Source organism: Astatotilapia calliptera, chromosome 9, assembly GCF_900246225.1.
Source record: "Astatotilapia calliptera chromosome 9, fAstCal1.2, whole genome shotgun sequence".
Taxonomy (NCBI): Eukaryota; Metazoa; Chordata; class Actinopteri; order Cichliformes; family Cichlidae; genus Astatotilapia; species Astatotilapia calliptera.
In genome coordinates, this window is record NC_039310.1 from 17931494 (window position 1) to 17951814 (window position 20321).

Genomic DNA, 20321 nt, shown 5'->3' on the forward strand with positions numbered 1-20321 from the left:
TAATATTTCTTTACTGAGTTATAAAATAATTTCATAACTACCATGACAGGGACAGCAAACCATTCACACCAACAGACAGTTAATAGACAAGTAAGCACATGTTATTTCTATATTTAAAAGCTAAATGCTAATTACCTTAAAAATCAAACTCACAAACTTACCCAACATGCATAGCGGTTCCAGCCCAGGACCTTATTGCTGTAAATCAACAGTGCTAGCTACACAAAGTGAAAGTCTAGCAATATTTTATTTAAAAGTTAGCAGAGTTAGCAGGTGTTGTCTGAATGCTACAGCAATACAGATGGATGGGCTCTGATAACCAAGCTAGCTTTTCTTAGCTTATAACTCAACACTTCACTGCTCCTGTCCAAACATCCAGCTGCAAAAGATGAAAGTGCTTAAACCAGGCGTCAGAACCTCTAATCTACAAACCAATGGATGTCTTCGCAGTGACTTTCTCTGTGTCGTACTGTATACAAGCATCCATCCATCCATGCTTCCTTGCAGTTAGTTTCACAGCCCCCTCTTGATATACATTTGATGGTAGTGAAATGCAAAGTAGTGACGCACTCGAAGAAGAAAACACTAAGCACGAAAACAATACGCACGACAAATATTTAGTGAGTCAGCTTGGTAAATATTTCATGTTTCTGGGAGAAACATATAAAATTGTATGTCATGTTTATTTCGGATTGTAATATTCTCAGTCTCTCCATAATCAATGTTTTGACTCTTTGAATAATGCAATCATCTATGGTTCTAACACATGCAACACAATACTTCAGAAAATCTGCAGGAAAACACCAACCCACACTTGCAGGGTTTATTCCCCAGTGTGTGTTGCCACTAGCCCCGCTGTGGAGAATCGGCGTGTTTGTCTACAAAAGCATGCATTGTGTTCACAATTAACCAGCCTGACAGACTTGTCAGCAGTCTTCAGGGACGTGACAGGCGGCGTGGAGTTGTGAATGGGAGAGGGGGCGGGTACAGGGAAGCAGACGCAGCTCTCCTGCCGGAGGAGCGCACACAGAAAAGCGCAATCCGATGGAGCGTAGGCGGTTTACCTCACACACCTAAACACGCGTAAACATACGCACTCACTTCTCCTCAAACACCTAAACCAGTCTCCAAAGGAGGTTGTTTTTTTTACCCAAAGAGAATAAAAAAAAATCTAAGGACAGGATGGATTCTGCACAGCTGCTCCTTCTGGTGTTGTGCGGATACCTGCCAAAAGTAAGTCTCTGTCTCTCTTCATACTGAAACCATTAATTTATACTTTTACTACAGGCATATTAGATTAAATCCGCTGTTGGACTCTTAAAAAACATTTTCGAGTGTGTTTAATGTAATAAAACAAAAACCCTTTTACTTCTATTTTACTTTTCCTGCTCTATGATATTTCCTGTTCATCTCCTCGTAAGACATCTGGCTTTAGAAAGATAAACTAGGCTGCTTTCACCCAGCAATATATGTGTGGTTGGGTAATTTCAGTAGCTGGCAACGTGAACAGTTGGCTTTTTAAAAAAAACAAAAAACCGTGAGTGTAGTAAAATAAAAAGTCCTCTAAATTCTTAAAGATCGCACATGATAGTGGTTCAGATCAGAAACCTTTGTGTGTGAAATCCACCAGCCTGGCTGCTTTTTACTTTGTTCCTCCGCCTGTTTGATTTATTGTATACAAGTGGACACCTCATACAGGGCTCCCCACTATTTTCATCCATTCTCCCAGGTGGATGAGTGGAGTAATTTACCTAGGCTCTATTTTTACTACTCTAGTAAATAGTTGTAGTCTCTCTAGGTTTATATAATTACATAGAAAGCCTTTGAGCATTGCCACCTGGCAATAAGTCACCTTTTAGTGGCACTCAGTGTTTCTGCAGGGAGTTTTTCTAAGCCTGCACTGTGAGTGATGGATGCATAGGCTTTCCCGCATCTCCTTAAAATTACACTCACTGTAGACGTAAGCAGGAGTGAGGCATGAGTCTCTGCTGGTCTGCTCGGTTGTACCTTTCGGTCCTTTTGTGAGCAACAAACCGAAGCGCCGTCAGGTTTTGCCTCATTTTTCAGAAATGTTATGTCAATTTCACTTCAGTTTTATTTTTTTTACTACACAATAGCACCGGTTCACAACAGTCAATATTTGAGAATATTTGGAATGTGAAGAGGGCTCTCACTGCATTTCAGTAACTGAGGGCAGAGGTTTGCTCGTTATTCATCTAATCTCTGTCAGGAACCTGTAGTTTCAGCGAACTGAAGAGGCTTTTTGTTACAATTTTCAGACATGTGGGAGAGAAAAGAAATAGACAAATATCTACTAATAGTTATAATTTTGTGCTGATCTGAGTCATCTGTCCCTGAAGCACGGCTTCCTCAATGCTTTCCACAGAAGCTCTTATCAGGCAGACTACACTGTGAACATCTACTGTATTTGCCTGTGTGAGAATTTCTCCCCGCTCACCTCTCATGACTCTTTGATATCAGGCTCAGCCTGACGTTTTAGCTTAGCCAGATGTGTGATTAGTTGACATACTTTATTGGCTCATATGCCGTATATTTGTCTCTTTTTTTCCCCCTAAGTCCTTAGATGGCTGCTTTATAATAACACACCGTGACATGTTTCATCAATATGAATATGTCCAATAAGGAGTTGTGGTGCTGAGTGAAGTGAAGAAAGTGGTTAAAAAGGGTATGTTAGTGGCTGGATGTTGCTGTTATTGATTTAACCGAATGCAGATGGGAGAAGGAGAAGAGCAGGGACAGGGATGAGAGGTGGTGGTGGGAGGTGAGGATGGGGGCAATAATGATTTCTCTTCCTCGTCTCTCTCTGAATATGAAACCAGTCGAGAAAAACCTTAAGGAACTTTTCTTCCAAATAATCACAGAAACCCATTTACGCTGTGGGGTGGTGTGGGAGGTGCAGCACAAACGTATTTTATTTCTTCAAACAGTTTCCGTTCCGATGCGTGAAAATGACTTTTCTGTTTTGGTTCAAGTGTGTAAAAAAAAAGCAAATATATTCTCTGCCTTAATATCCTTATGTGTCTGTACCAGTGGCTGAATGTAACTAAGTACATTTACTCAGGTGCTGTTTTGAATTTTATGATAATTTAAATCTCTACTCCATCTCAGAGACAAATATTAATATTATGTATTTGTCCATAAGCTTTAGTGGCATATTAAAACTATCATATTCCTCCTCTCACGTCGAGGCAAACCGCAAATCGCCAAATTTGGAGATTTTAAAATTAAATCAGGCTGAAGGATATAGTGTTCCTTTGTTGGCTGACAATTCTTTTTAAATATTAGCAGGTTATAAATGTAAAATAAAGCTAGAAAATGCAGAAAACAGGACTTTGAGATGCATAGTTCTCACAGGGCTCTGATCCTACAAACACATGGTGCAGATTAAACCGTCCAACAGTTTATGAAGTTCAAAATAGCTCAACCTTAAATTTCTGCAGCAGTAAAATTCAGCAAACGCATTAATGAATCAGTTATATTACCCCTAAAACATCATGGAAGATAGTAAAACACTTTTACTCGTGGAGTATTTCAACAGTAGTATCATATTGCTTCTTAAAGTAAGCAAGTGAAGGCACTGAATACTTCTTCCACCACGGGCTCTTAAAGTTTAGAGGTGTTTCCACTCTCTCTGCAGTCACACAGTAAGTCAGCATTTCCAAACTTTGACTGCGTAAAAATAGAAATGAAAATATCTGTAGCATTATAGGATTACTTTCAAAGGATAAGCATAAAGAATGCTTCAGAAATAACGGTGTGCAAACAAAAACAGTTGTCTAAGGAAGCAGAAGGCCACAAGAATGCAGTTCAAAGCAGGCCTATATTTCTAAACGTGCATGTAATATGATCTTTTTTAAATACTAGCACGTGCAGATATTACGGTATTGTTTGGTCTCTTCATGCTGTTGGCAAACTGTAATACTTAATCACATTGAAAAAACAGGGGTTGTAAATCTTATTTATATAAATAAGTAAAAGATAAATATGAGGCCTATTGTATAAAAATTAATCCCTGCAACACTCAAAGCCTGCTCTATTATATAAATCTGGCTGTAGTCTACTATTGTGTTGTCCATTATGTAGCCTCTTATGGCAACACAGTGGCATCATAATATGTCATGTCATAGTTTTGTGCATATAAATTAGATGTTGCTGTGCTGGATGTAAAATAAAACAATGATTTTTCGGGATGTTATAGGTGCACGGACATTAAAAGTTATTCATTTGAGCCCATTGGTAGGTGGTTGCTAGGCAACAGGATTACATCATATATGTAATATTGATAAGAACCTTCTGTGGCCGGAGAGGTACCTGTGTGTCAAGTTTGGTTGTTCAGCTCCTGATTGTGTTGGAGGAGTTTGTGGACCAACAAACAAACAAACAGACAAACAGACGTTTGGCCCATTAGGATGTACATGGAGAAAACTGCGCTGTGAAAGACTGATGTGAAATATTCCAAAATTTTAGCTTTATTTATCAAAGATTGTATTTCACAAATACCGCACAATTGATGAAAGCTCACTCTGAACTGATCATAGAGCAACAAGTTGTGTTAAAGCAGAGCTGCTTTGGGTTATTGGTTACAGATATGTGGCAGCAGCTACTCCGTCAGCTAATTTTGGCACTTGTACTGGCAACTGGAAACGGCACTGCATAATTGGAACCACATAAATCCACAGCCTGATGTTTGATCATTCAGAAACAACATGATAATCACTCAAGCTCTTTGAAGACCATGCATAAGCACATTGTTCTCAGTAACTGAGAGCAATTCAAAATACTGCTCAAGTCGTGTCAGACGTGTCCTGTGCTTTTGTTTGTTTGGCTTGCACGGTGTTCAAGCCTTCGTTTTTTGTCAGATTTTTAACAACAGGCAACCATTATGTAGATGCTGCTCGTTTTTGTTTTGTTCAGTGAAGTGTAGAATTGGGAAAAACATATTAGTCCACAATGTCAGACACGAGTTTCACCTTTCATTCTTCTGTCAGCTCTTCCTCCTTTTTAGAATTTGATTGTTATCTCAAACAATGCCAGACTGGGAGCCACTTTGAATAACAACAATCACTAAATACTTCCTTGCACTGCTCACGATGAGGTCTACGCAACCAAAACTTTAAATCCTGCAGGTATTTATTCAACGTTTTCCACCCTGAGACAACGTGCATACGTGTTCTGTGTGTATATGTGCTTGTAGCTAAGTCTTTGATGAGGTCCACTTATCATCTGTACAATTTTGCGTAGTTTGGCGCTGACATTTTGATTCATTCCTCAATACAGTCATCTCCATAGGTGGCTGTCTAAGTGCTTGGTATTAGTAGGTTTCCAGTATCTCAAGCGGCAAGCACTTAGTTTTTGTCTCCTCCTTTTTGAGCCCAGTTATAGATCACTGTCGCATCTCCTCCCCTCCTGTATCACTCCAGCTGTATGAATCCCTTGCTGTGAACTCTGATGACTGTTTTATCATTGGTCTACCTCTTTGTGTGCTCTGGCTCTATTCACAATATACAGGATTATGTGAACTAATAAACTACCTCCATGCAATAGAGAAAGCTTGATCCCAGCAGCCTACAGTAGAAAGCCATGCTCACATTCCACTGCTATGTCTGTTTTCTTCCCTGATGAGGGACTTTGTTTCAGTTTTTCTTCTGTTTATGCAGCATTAGTGGCTTTTGGGAAACGTCACATTCAAAATGAGTTACATTTTGCAAAAGCTGCAAGACACGAAGCAACTTTAATTATCATTGACATTTTTAAAATTGTTGGCTGTTACCCAGATCTTTTTATTATTATTATTATTGTTTTTAGAAAATGCAATTTATTCAAATAAACATAAAAAAAAGAATTTAAATGCAGATTTGTCATTGTAAAGATAATGAGAGTGTTAATGAGATTCAGGATGGCCCTGTTATACTGTGGGGAGTCAGCATGCATAATCCCTAGAGTTGAAAACACAAACAGATAAAGTTTAATTATTTAAACTTATTGAGTCTCTTGCTTTAAGTCCTTTGGTTAAACCCTGCCAGTAGGGGGCAGCAGAACAAACGTGAAATACAAAATATAAGTACATTAATCTCTATAAGCAAATATTTGCATGTTAATAGAGTCTGTATGAAAGGGACACAATTTATTGTCCTGTTTTTTACATTTTATTTCGTAGTCTGATTTCTATTGACCAATCACAGTTGACAGACATCGACCCGAAGTCCTGAAACAGTGGCCATACAAAAGACACCAGACGCCAAGTAATCAGAAAACACCTGACAGTAGATTACAAGTCAAAGAAATTTAGATTTTCACACATAGTTAATTACTCGGAGGGATTTTTCTAAGACATTAGGACATAAAACTGCTTTTTGCTCTCTATTTTTGGTCCCCACGATGAAGTACCTGATAGGACAGCTGGGACTCCGGAGGTAGAGCTGGTCACTTTCTATACAGAAGGTTGGTGGCTTGATCTTCAGGTCCTCCAAAATTTCAAAGTGCCCTTGGGCAAGACACTGAATTTCACTTGACTCTTGATGGATCCATTAGACAGTGTGAGATCCATGTGACTGAAGTGCTTAAAGGCATAGAATACAGTGCTGTATGAATGGGTGAATGAATCTTTTGGTAAAAACATCTTCTGCAGACTCAGAGTAGAAAGGCACTCTATAAGTACCAGACAATTTACTATTTGTTTCGCTGCTAAATTCTGCAGTAGGTTAGCTGCTTAACACACTAAATAACCAATCACAAGGCAGCAACTCAAACCATTTAGGCTTGTAGGGATGCTCAGAATGACCTGCTGAGGTTCAAGCTGAGTATCAGAATGTGCAAGAAAGGTGATTTAAGTCACTTTGGCATGGTTGTTGGTGTCGGTCTGAGTATTGCAGAAACTGCTGATCTACTCGAATTCTCTCACACAACCATCTCTAGGGTTTACAGAGATCTGTACAACTATCAAACATCAAACACCCAGTTCTATGGGTGAAAATGCCAAGTTGAGGAGAATTTGAGCTGATAGGAAGGCAACAGTAACTTAAATTATCACATGTTAAAACTAAGGTATGCAGAAGAGCATATCTGAATGCACAACATGGTAAACCTTGAAGCAGATGGGCTCTGGGAACAGAAGACCACACCAAGGTCTACTCCTGTCAGCTACAAACTCAAAACAGTGGCTCAAACGGTTAGCTCGTGGTGCTAAAATTGCTCAAATCTGCAGCAACTGCATGACACTATCATGTCACTGTGAACCTAATCTCTGATGTTTCTGTCACATAGTTCAGTCAGCCATGAAGTAGCCCAACACAATACAAGTAAGGTATAACTAAAGTGGCCAGTGAGTGAATATTTGACGCTGGGTAATCAGACTGCTGTGGGGTTGTCCAACATTTGGCGACTACAGATGCAAATCAGCTTTAATCTGCATCTGCCAAAGTAAATATAATGTTTTTATCAGTACATTTAGTGCATTGGTGAACCCTATTACAGTGATATCATTACTACACCATTTTGCACACATTTAATAACACTATACTGATAGCAAACAAATATTCTCAATGGTGTAATGATTTTTTTTAAAGGAGCTTTTAGTGACTAATGTAACCGTCACTGTACTTGACATTATAATTGCAGTGGAGATGTTAAATCACTCGTGCACATAATAAAACTTTCTGTCACGGACTGGAGGAACTTGTAGTCTGCAATGTAAACTCACTATGAGGATAGCATTTTCCACTCAGAGAGGTTTCTGGACCCAGATCATCTCTAAAGTGCTTCATTTTTACATTGTCTTACAATCAACATCATTCTAATGAAAAACAGGGTTACTGAAAGGTCTGCCCAACATGAGAGTTAGCAGTTTTCTTTCTTTTCAAGCAGTGCTGCTACCATTTCCTGAGGATATGTTGGACTTTCTGCTGTAATCAGTCACAGGCAAAGACTCTCATCCCAAAGCTGTGTGGATTATGAGAGTGTCAGGATGACCTTCAAGAGAGCAAGCGAGGCAATGAGTAACACTCAGGGAAGGCAGTGCAGTGTAGACAGGCAAATTACAGCGAGATTTTACATGGTTCGTACCGTGCACTGAACTTCATCATTAAAATTGTTTATTTTGCTAACTTTTTAAAGGAAAGCCATCTTATTATACTTTACAATGTTTGAATTATCAATATCCAAGAAGGAAGGACTCAGTCTGGAACCATAGCCCTGGCAGAACAAAAAGCAATCCCAAGTAATTTTTTAAATGTCATTCTTCTGATTGCCGACCGTTAAACAGTTTGATCTTGGGGAATGACTGAAAGGGTAACTGGTGTACAAACTACCATGTCAAACAAAATCAAACCCACTGTGGTGATTCCACAGCATATGGGAGCAACCAGAAGTAGCTTCTTCTGACAGCTTTTCTTGTGTTTGATCAATCATTGTTTGCAGGTCAGTCACTGGGGGCATCTTTTAATTATCTTTATGTTAGGTTAGCAAAGCTGTGACAACAAAGGTGGGTTCTTAGATTCACAGACATCCTCATCAGTTATATATAGTTTTCATCAAAGTGTCAAAGGTGGGGCCGAAGGGAGGCCCCTGGAACAAAATGCAACAATGGGTGGAAGCTACACAGGGGATAAAGAGGTCTCGCTAGTCCTACCACTCTGTTAAAATTTAATATATTTACTGTTGAAAACAGATTATTTCTTATCCGGTTAAATCGCTGTTAGATCTTGTGCATCAGGGCACCTGCTATTAATTACTGCTCTCCTAATGTATGGAGGCAGGAGGTCTGTGCTCGTTACCATCATTGTAACTCAGCGAATGGCCAGCTGGTCAACATCTGGTAGAAACAACCCCCCACCCCCTTACTCATTGCTGGATCCCCCTGTGCCACCCGAATCTAAAAAAAAAAATCCTGTAAGTGCTCCTGTAAGCGTTATTTATGCATGAATAAAAACAGAGTTGTGAAGTAAAGCACTCCAGCCTTCCTGATCTCATTCAAGAATAATTTACTGCTCTTCATAATATTTTAATCTAAGTCTAATATAATGAGTGGGGAGTTGTTTTTGAACTAACTCTGTTGCTGCCAGAAGCATTGAGGCTGCACTAATTTGTTGTTCCCAAAGCTGGATCCCACTTGGATTCTACTATTTGAACTTTAACTAAAAGTAAAAGTAGGTGTCGCTTAAACGTTAAACTTGAATAGATTTTTACTACTAAAAAAGGCTGATGGGGTATTGTTGTTACCCTGTCGGGCAGCTGGACAACTCGATTTCATAGATATACCTGCTAAAAATCTCAGCCGAACTCGAATCTCAGTGACCTCGACCTCAAGGTCAAGGTGAGAGTGTCAGGTTTTCTGAACATTTTGTGAATGCAATAACTGTAGGCGTGTCTACTAGGACACAGGGGTAGCACTGGGGGGCTCCCTGTTGATGTTATGGTCCTGAGTGCATGTGATACTGCTTGTTTTTGATACTGCTTACTGAGTAACCTCAGTTTTAAACAGGAATATAACACTGGCAACCAGTTAGGTCAAGTCTCCTATCGCAAAGAAACATGTTGCAGACAAGTTGCACTGATCACAGCAGACACACTCAGACTGATTGTAATGTCATAGAAATCTATGTTTATAAATTAGATGGCAATTGTTTGCAAAGCTTCACTAATGAAGAGTGATTGCAGTCAGTCCAAGTCAGACGATGATTGTTTGGAGACAGGTTGCTTCCCACCAGGTGTCTTGAGCAATCACCTTGACATCGAAAGTGATCATCTAGAGGTTGAGGGTATTGCATGCTTAACCTATGAGCGACCAGTTAATCACCCCATCTCCTTGTAGTTCAATTAGGTCACTGGAAAGCCGTCAATTTTCACTAATCACGCGGGTTAGTGTTCTATTTTTAATCTAGTGTGACTGTGCTTTTGTGCTTCTGTTTTTGTTTTGTGTCTCCCACCTGCCTCTGTGTTCTGCTTGTAGGTCCTCTCATCACTGTTTTATGACAGCTGATAAAGCGGGACATTAATAGCATGTGTAAATGTCACCTCATTTGGTGTTTGACCTGTGGCAGTTAAGACGAATATTGGGCTCATATCAGCGTATGATAATGTAACACTGATATATCAGTGTTCGTGCTGCGAGAGGATCCCTTGTTTAACAGATGAACCTCTGACTATCCCATGCCTCATTAAACTACTAACATGAGACGTGTCCTTTTTCATTTGTGATGGTTTGAGGTGTTTCTCTCGCCCGGGGTGCGCATTGCATCGCTGACTGCTGTTTACAGCAGCGTAATATCATTTGGGAACTCAACCCTGCACTAAGTAGGACATTTCTGGATGATTGATGAGGATCATTTGATGTTTGACAGCTCAAAGGTGGCCGGGACTCATGAAGAACCACTTATAGAGAGGATGAGTCGAACAAGCGTAAATGCATCTTTGTGCTTTAGCCCTCCTCACTGTGACCTTTGCTGCTTTGAGCGTTGCCGCTTGGTTAGCAAGGTGCACACTGAAGCTCTTCACTAGGAGTTCATGAATACGCTCTGCTTCACGCCGACTTTTCTCTCCTCATCTCCAGTGACCTTCTCAAGCTCCTCACTGCTCGTCTTACACATTTTCATTGACCCACCGGCTCTCCACTAGCAGCCGTCATCCTGCATTTTTCAGCGTGTGTTGACACAGATGAACAGTCACAGCAGATTACTCAGTGGCTCCCTTCTCCTCTCCCTAATTTATTTGCACAAGAAAATCTATTTCCCTGGAAAAAAGGCTCAGTTTGAGAACATTTCTTTCTACTTAGCGTATTATTAGTCATTAGTTCAGTCTAATAAAATATAGCATGAAAAGCTGGTGACGGTGACGAGAAAATGTTTACTAATATAACTGCAAACTCATATTTTCTGGTGTTCTTGTGTGCGCCTTGCTAAATAGAAGTTCTTTCTGTCGCAGGACAATAGAGGCATTTTTTCACTCCTGAAACTTAAATGTGCTTTCTGTTTCATCCGTAGGTGCTGTCAGTGCAGATGTGCGACGTGGTGAACGAGATCCAGCTGGAGAAAGAGCGCTGTGAAAATAGCACCTCTGGGAACGTCACTTCAGGTCATTATGGAAAACATATGTAGTCTCTCCAGCTCTTTAGGGTGTGCAAAAGGCTACTTAAAGAAAAAGGGAGGCATAGTTGGTAAATATATAGTAAGGTGAGGTCAGACAGTGTGTGAATGTATATTTCAGAAATACATTTCTTCAGGACATAACAGCAAAATTCAGACACGAGAGGGAAAATAACTTTCAAAATAAAACAGGAAGAGACTGAAATAGAAACATGTAACACAATGACAGACAAACAGCAGGAGACACAAACAAGGAGGCACAGCAGTAAGCCACATGCATAACAGTAGTACACTTTTATCCTGTTAAAGTAGCTAAAACTACACCAATGCCTTTTAACTCAGACACCAATTTAGATTCAAAATGTAATGTATGCTTCTCTTTTTGGCCCACTGAGATATCTGCTTGGCCGTCCTTCCTGTGACTTTAGGAACGCAGTGAAATATTGATGTTAAACGTTGTTGGCACTATCTCCATTTCCTTTCATTTTAATAAAAAATCACTACACGTGCTGTACATACGGCATGCTGCGTTAAGGTAACAGTGGAAACAGCGTTCTTTATTGCTGTAATGGCCCTTATTTTTCTACTTTCTTATCTACTTCCTCAACCAGAACATAGTTGAAGTGGCAGTCAGGGGTCACATCCTGAGTAACTGAGTTAACATGAGTGTTTGTGGGGAACCATAAGCTTACAGACTATGGCGGTGCAACATAATACATCAAGGGATCCTTCAGCAGTTCCTTGGTTTTCTTATAATATTTTGGACATTAAAACATTTTGATCGAAAGTAGATTTTAGCTTGTAGCATTAATCAAGTATAAACATTTTATTAAAGGACAATATGGTGATTGCACAATATGTCATAATGAAGCTGTTTGTTTGCTTTGCATTGCTCACGTCATCATTTCCTGGGGTTAACTCGGGTGTTGTCAAGTAAGTCATGTATTTGAAAGGTGCAGCTGAATAACACTTTCAGACTGCTAGGTTTTCACTTTTGTTTTTCAAAATTATTATTTAGAAATATGTATTTTTTATTAGATTTTATTAGATTAATAAAAAAATAATAACTAATTATAAATAAAATAATAAAAATGAATTAAGAATTTAAAATACTTAAAATAAAAACAATTAAAAATATGTTCAAAATAATAATAGATCAAAGAAAAACAATGGTGTGCTTGGTTTCAACGTAACTTTATTCTTTCATGAGTTATTTACAAGTTTCTGACCACTTATAAAATGTGTTCAATGTGCTGCCCATTGTGTTGGATTGTCAATGCAACCCTCTTCTCTCACTCTTCACACACTGACAGCAACACCGCAGGAGAAATGCCAGCACAGGCATCCAGTATCCGTAGTTTCAGGTGCTGCACATCTCGTATCTTCACATCATAGACAATTGCCTTCAGATGACCCCAAAGATAAAAGTCTAAGGGGGTCACCATTGTTTTTCTTGTGACATTACCAATAAGTTTGGTGTGTCACATGGCCCTCTTCCTATTGAAAAAACAAAAGTTGTATCCAAGATGGCCGACTTCTAAATGGCCACCATGGTCACCACCCATCTTGAGGAGTTTGCCCCCTCACATATACTAATGTGCCACAAACAGGACTTTAATATCACCAACCATTCCCATTTTATTGCGGTGTATCCATATAAATGGCCCACCCTGTAGAGTCAGAATTTGATGTAAACAACATGAAAGCATGGGTCCATTTTACCACGTATCACCATCTCACAAAGCTCGAATCATCTTAAACTCAGTATCATTTCTTATATATGACAGTGAGTTCACTGGACTCAAACGGCATCCACAGTCACCAGATCTCAGCAAACCTGCAGCAACTGTGGATGAAAATCTCCATCTTTCCCCCCAAAATTGTTTCATCTGTAGAATAATTATTATTAAGGTAGGGGCCTAACTCCATATTAGTGTCTCTGATAAACTTTCCACTGAGACTCTCAGGCAGTCCATTATCTCAGATAAATGTCAAGCTGATTAAATATTGATTGTGACAAATCAATATGTTTAAAAATAAAAATTCATCTGTTGCTTGAAGACTGGAGGCATAGAAGATGAAACCACCATGAATGAGTTTTTCTTTAACCCATATTATGACATTTACAAAACTCTAAACCTGTAACTAAGTCCCTAAAGTGAAACTGAGTGATAACACGCAGCTGCTGCTTGCCATTAATTACTTATTCAATTTGGCTTTAGTGTTGGACATGATTTCATTTTGTCATCGTGGTGTTGGTGCTTGCACGTGTGTCTCTTACAATATGAGCGATGCCATGTTGATGTTATTATGTTCACCTGGCAGGGTGCCAAGGCATGTGGGACATCATCGCCTGCTGGCCTTCAGCTCGGGTCGGAGAGGTGGTTACAATAACCTGCCCGCCTTATTTCAGCTACTTCAGTGACCATCAGAAAGGTAAATCGATTACATTCAGTGCAAGTGCACAAAAGAAGGAATAACAGATGTTCTCTATGTGCTCTTCCGTAAAATAACAAGCTCAAGAAGAAGAAAACTAACCGTCATTTAAATGTATGTAATTTTCTTTATGAAGGAAATAACTGCTTTGTGGCCAAAAAGCCTAAAGATGCCATAGCAGGACTTCGCTCAGCAGTGCTGTCACGGGCTAACACATTTATTCATTCTTTTATAACTGTGAGTATTTTCATATTTAAAAGGTTATTTGCATACAGTTGAGCCTTTGGGTAGACACTGAAGATAAAATTTTCTCCTTGCATACAAATGGACTTTTAAAATATCAAGGACAGTCACTGGATGCCCAACAGAAAGCCTGCAGCAAACATCTCAGGGGAGATTGGATTGGATATTGATTCATGAGGCCCATAAAAAGCTTCATTTCATCATTTTTGACACGACAAATCCATAAAATATCAAAAGGTTTTGCATGTATCCATTTTATTAAAATGCAAAAAGAATTTAACCGTGTCAGCCTAAAATCAACCAAAGCACATGATTATCAACTTTAATGTTAAAACAGTCCTATTTATGTAATAGTGGAGCGGGGAACACAGACAGGATAGTGGGGAGAGAGAGAGAGAGAACGGGAGGACATGCAGGTTGAATCAAAGCCAGGCCTCTAGACATGCGGCATACTGTCGTCTGCTCACCCACTGAGCTAAACTGATGCCCACTAGCACAGATTTTAAAAGTTGACTACTGTTAGTGAAGCTTACCGATTAGCTGTAGAGGTTTGGTGCTTGGAAGTGTTCAGCTGACTCAAGCCTCTGATAAGCGGAATAAAACCATAAATATCAAACATCTCAGGGGCAAGCCGATGCAAGCAATTACAAGGGTTTTAAAATGAATCCTAAGCTGTACAGGTAGCCAGTTTAACGATACCAAGGTAAGTTTAATAGGTTCATCTTTTCATTTACGAGTATCAGCATTTTGGACTAACTGCAATCGTCATAAACGTGCCTGGCACGCTCTGGCATATAAAGAACTGCAGTAATCGAGTGTGGCTGTGGTAAAATCACGGATCACATTCTGAAAGTTATTAAAAAAATAAAAGGTCTCATTTTGGCTTTCACTGAGAAAAGCTTAAAAAAAATCTAATCTGCAAATCTCATTTCAGACTCTGTTCAAATTTGTCTTTTTCTACCACATTTTCCCTGATTCCTGATCACGTGCTGTGACGGTTTTCTGAAGGAATCGATTTTGCAACTTATTAAGTTGTGCTTAATACCTCAAAGGAAGTTGTGGAGTGAAGTTTTACTGTACAGAATTTACCTGCATTCAGTTGGTTATGCAGATGTATAAATGCATAAATTCTTTTACATTTGATTGTAATTTACCACCAAGTCTATTTTATGCTGCTGGAACTGCAGGTAAAAGAGTAAAGATGAGAAAACTAAATTAAAGAATAATTAAATTTAACTTGGATGTGACCACAAATTACATTGCTTTCAACATCTCTCTCTCTCACGAGGATATGCACTCATGTATAAATATAAATATGTTGTCAGAACTATAAGGCAGCAGCTGTCAAAGAGTGACGGTTAAGAAATAAATGTCAAGCACACGAGGGTTAAAATAAATATATTACATCTCTAAATATATTACCTCTCTTGACTCATTTGCAGGATCTGTGTTGCCTTTTGCGATTATATTTTCACATCCCATTCTTTATCTGTCCCTATCACCGGTTTTTCTGATAGTGTCTTTGACAAAAATAGGCAGCCTTCAATTGGTCCATTTTGTGCAGAAGGAGAGCCAAATGACACCTTTTATGTGAGCGTGCACACAGCCTGAAGCAGAGAGAGCTGATAAGCACTGTCATAATACCCGTCATGTCTGATTGAGGTTTTAAGCTGATGTGTTGTCAACCTAATGCACAGAAAGCCTATAGCTATGCTGAGCTTGCTGCACAGTGAACTGCACTGTTAAACAACTACGTCATCGTGCTGTGTGGAAGGACATTGTTCTGATTGAAGTGTCTCCACATAATACTAGTGTTCTGTGTTGAACCTGCAATGTGTATGTATGGTGCATATAGAATTTGAAAAAGCGCTTGATGTTAACGTTAAAACTTCACTGAGGTTACTGTAGATGTAATGAATGGACAAAGCCGAGGACTAGATGTAAAGTCTGGACAGACTCGATCACAGTCTGGAAGAAAACTGCTCAGACCCCTGCTTAACCTTTATTCTGGACGACGTACAGACACAAAGTGTTATGTGACAGCTGTGTGCAGACTCCGGAGACAGAAAGTAACTCAAAACAGCTTTAATGCTGAACTCAAAAGGGTAACAAAAACTAAGAATACAAACTACACCTACACAGACTAAACACACAGCAAGATAAAGGCAGATCGCAACAATGACAAACTGAAACACAGGGCTTAAATACACAGAGGGAGCAATCAGGGAATGGACAACAGGAGGGAAACACAGCTGGGGCAAATCAGGACTAACGAGACAAAGACGCGTAATCTGAACACACTGAGATAAGACAGAGACCTTCAAAGTAAAACAGGAAACACATAACACAGACTGAACAAAAGACACACACTCACATGCAGGCAGAGGGAACAGAGACGTGTGACCAGGGCAGACACAGACACTGACTGGACACGGGGATATAGCGGACAGGGGAGACAGCAACTAAGGATTTCACAGAGACAAACCATAAGACATGACTCTAACAAAAACCCAAAGACTAGAAATGATAAATAATATAATAAACTCAAAAACCCAGGCATCCTAACACAAAGGAGAGGAAGGGGCTGCTGCTGTTTCAATGAACTAAGACAAGAAAAATAAGCAATAAAACTTTTTTAATATCATCTACAAAGTCCAAAAAGGTTATATATAAATCACACTTTTGCAATTGAGCCAAGTTTCTTTCCACCCCAGCTCCCTTCTTACAGTAAATTAACACTTTTTACTTCACCAAGAATGTTTGATCTTGTCAATGGCTCTACATAAGAAAAAAAGCTGAACGGTCATTTATCTTTTTGCAATTACATATTGCCTGTCTTGGATTTTTTTTTTTTTTTTGTTAGCTTTACTTTCTTTTTAAACTCGTGTCCTTCAGATTTACTCTCAATGCCTTTACAGCCGAAGCTTCACATCTGTGACTAAACAAAGAAATCTCATTTCTTACTCTCTTTCTTCTTTCAGTTGAGGAAAAGAGAAAGAAGATAGATATTGTCACAGATGGTCTGCTTGAATGGACAGACTATAGTGAATCACTTCAGCGTCTGTGCTGCATTGATGTCTTTGTTTTCGAAAGAGAAACGGATGTTTTGTTTTGTGTGTTTTAGGGGTTAAAGTAGGATTTGACAGACCGGAGAAAAGAATTACGTCAAGGCCGGGTAAGGCTGTGATCAGCTGACCTGTGCTGCTCCTCACTATTCACTACTATTTTACTATTTACTGCTCTTTGTGGATTTAACTAAATTCAAAAAGATACACTCTGAAAAAAATAAATGAAATTTTCACTCTCAATATACAAAAAGCAATAATTCAGAGTAAAATGAAACAGAAATGTATAAAAGCAAAGGTTTATTTATTTGAATACCTAATCTGTAAGGAAAATGTGCTTGGTATAAACTGAACGTGTACAAATCAACATTTTACACTGTAGTTGTGTAACAAAATTAGGTGGAAATTTACATGTAACTAAACTAAATAAAGTCATCAGTTTGAGCAGAAATCTTTTCTTTTCACTCCTTATACGTTGTTGTTTTATGAGCTGTATTCTAACTCATAGACCATATAAAGCTAGTATAAAACATAAACAATGGCATAAACACCTTAAAGCTGCAATGTGTAAAATCTCAATACTAGATATAAGTAGATTGCAGATTGCAGTCGAGTGAGTTTTGTTTTGTAAGCCTCCCAGTTCAAGTGCATAATCCTAGCTAAGTTCACAGCTAAGTTCACATGAACTAAGTTCAAAGCTGTCAGTCAACGTCTGTTTACTCTGCAAGAGGCTGAAAACTTTGTGAAAGAAGTCATATATGAGTCAGTGAAGCTCTCTTCTGTTCGATAACAGCAAAACTGAAGTGAGTTGTTGAGCTGAACTTTTACTGTCAGTAAGTGCTGCTGTTAGCTGCTGTTAGCCTATGTTAGCTGCTGTTAGCCTATGTTAGCTGCTGTTAGTTAACATTAGTGAAACTGTTTTTGAAGTGGATCTAACGTCGTTGTACTGTGGAGGACCCTATTTAAGATGTATAAAAACACAAGTTCTCTTTTCCTCCGCCTTTGAGATGCTACATATTGAGCCGGTCTTTAGCTGCATACATAACTAGGTTAGGCAGAACTCAAGATAGCGGGGCAACATGGTGGCATCAAACTGGTACCTTATGCACTTTTAATGGCTTGATTAATTCAGTTCAATCCAGTTATATATATATATATAATACCAAATCACAACAGCAGTTGTCTCAAGGCAATTAATTAGAAGTTCATTTCAATGTGGCAGTTTGTTGGAAGACATAATTACACAGTGTTAATGTCCGCTACCTTGATGTACCCTAGTAACAATACCCTAGATGCAGCCAGTCTAACATAGTGCATTGCTGTAAACTTTGATGCAGTACTCCAAACTAACCCACCTTTGAATAACACTGATTCAGTTGGTTTCCCAAGATATTTCACAAAAATGTAATCCAGCAATACATCACGTAGATCCAATATCTGAGTTAAAAACTCTAAAATGATTAAGGATATTACTTGCAAATATCCTTAAATTTCCAGTTCATAACTTGCAGGGAAGTCCTTACCTTTGAAAATAATCTCTCATCTTCCTCTGTTTTCCTGTCTTTCTTACATCTTTCTCCATCTATCAATGCCGCACATTAACATTTTTCTTCTCCCTGTGAAATATAGCAGCTGTAATTTAGCTCATTTTGTAACAAGTAGCACACAAACAATTTGTGTGTTTGCTGGTATTTGTTGTGCTGTTTGAAAAGTTGCATTTGACATTTTCTGCCACTTAAAAAAAAACGTTATTCCGTTTATGCACGCTTCTCTTCAGTACCACTAGCTGTCCGCTAAAGTACCACCAGAAAATGGTGAAAGCAGCGACAACATTATTTTCTCATCACTGAGCAAACGTCTCCATGCTGTCACTGGATGTAACACCAGGCACATGAAAAATCAACTCGTTTAATAGTAATATGCATTAATCTGCCTACTGGATTTAATCACTCATCAATGGAAGTGCCAGTCCACTTTAACCCCTGGTTATATGCATGCTATTGCTAGATAATTGATAAACAGAAATCAGTATTTCACGTTAACAAACGTTGGATGGATGGACTGCCTCTGACGGTTTTCATTTTTGCTACACCAGTAACAAAAATGCTGGAAACATTTATGCTTTCCAGATGTTATTTCGAATAACAAAATACAAAAAATGTTTTTAATTAAAGTACCAGGAGTATATAAAATATTGTTGACAATGTTTTTATTTGTTTCCTATTTTTAAAAAAAAGGCATCTTGTATACTTTTTATTTGTATGTACTGCCAGGACTTGTGGGTAAATGTAGAGCAGTGACTTGGTAGTCAACATATGTGCAGTATTATAAACTATCATCTCTAATTAACCTTTTCAACCAATGCATTTGTTGGCTAAAGTTATCATCAAGGGTCTGGATGTGACCCTGGTTGAGCTTTACAAGCTCAGGTGTTGTACTAATTCACTAAATATTTTCTGGGGTGCCTGTAAGCTAGAAAGAATGGGCATTACAACAGGTTGGTAATACGTTTGAAGTTTAAACTAAGAGAATTGCCTGTTAAATTGTATACCTTTATGATATTAGTAAAATGACTCATTTTAATTACCATATGACTTGTGAGGAATGAACAAATGATCTTTGAGTTTCTGGGGGCCTTAGGTGCTGAGGTTGTAGTGGTGTGTCGTTACAGTATATCTACTATGCTGTAAATGTTACTGTAATACACAAAATCTGTGTGTGTGTGTGTGTGTGTGTGTGTGTGTGTGTGTGTGTGTGTGTGTGTGTGTGTGTGAACTCATACATTGTCAGTAGTATATCAGATATAATGATGTTTTCATGTTACCTAGCAAACACCTAGCAATGAATTAAAATGACCCAATTGACCTAACTGCACGATAGTCTCAAGGCTCATTTCTTTATCATTTGTTTCCAATGGGTCAGACTTTCTTGTAATTTTATAAAGTGGTTTAAAGTGGTTTCAAAGTTTTTCTTTGGCTGATTTTTCACTCATTTTCAGTCCAGTCCAGCTTTCCTGACAGACATGAGATTGTATTTCTGCATCATCAAAGCAATTCCCAAAGAGGTATTAACGAAGGAAAATGAAGGAACTAACACACTGACAAAAGGTGAAGAGGAGGAAAAAGATGAGACTTTTAACAACACAAGAAAGGAAATCAGTTAAATCCCAAAAAAGGAAATATTCAACAAGAAACCAGAACCATGGCACAGTACTCCTTATCCTGCTGATGCTCATATTGGTTCTCTTTTATTACTAAATAATGGTTTTAATATTATTATATGAAAAAATATAAAAGGATGTAGTTTCCCAACCATCAACAGTAATGACTACAGCAGTTATGAAGTCATGAAATTAACTCAGTATTTCATGGGAGTGTAAAATAAACTGTCAGTGAACAGGAAGTAATATTTCATGAAAATGGAGAGAGAAGTTTAAAAAAGGAGGAGAGTCGTCCTCCTTTCTCTGCTCCTGGCGAGT

At 38.6% G+C, this 20321-nt stretch overlaps 1 protein-coding gene across 1 annotated transcript in view; it reads left to right on the top strand.

The window, feature by feature from the left end:
* Nucleotides 1-764: 764 nt before the first annotated feature.
* The window catches only part of vipr1b (vasoactive intestinal peptide receptor 1b), a 49982-nt gene continuing 30425 nt past the window's right edge, over nt 765-20321 (top strand). Inside the window, exons 1-3 of the mRNA XM_026179607.1 lie at nt 765-1233; nt 10998-11088; nt 13425-13535. Of these exons, the coding sequence (XP_026035392.1) occupies nt 1183-1233; nt 10998-11088; nt 13425-13535 (253 nt within the window). The 5' untranslated portion in view covers nt 765-1182. The remainder of the gene's footprint in view (nt 1234-10997; nt 11089-13424; nt 13536-20321) is intronic.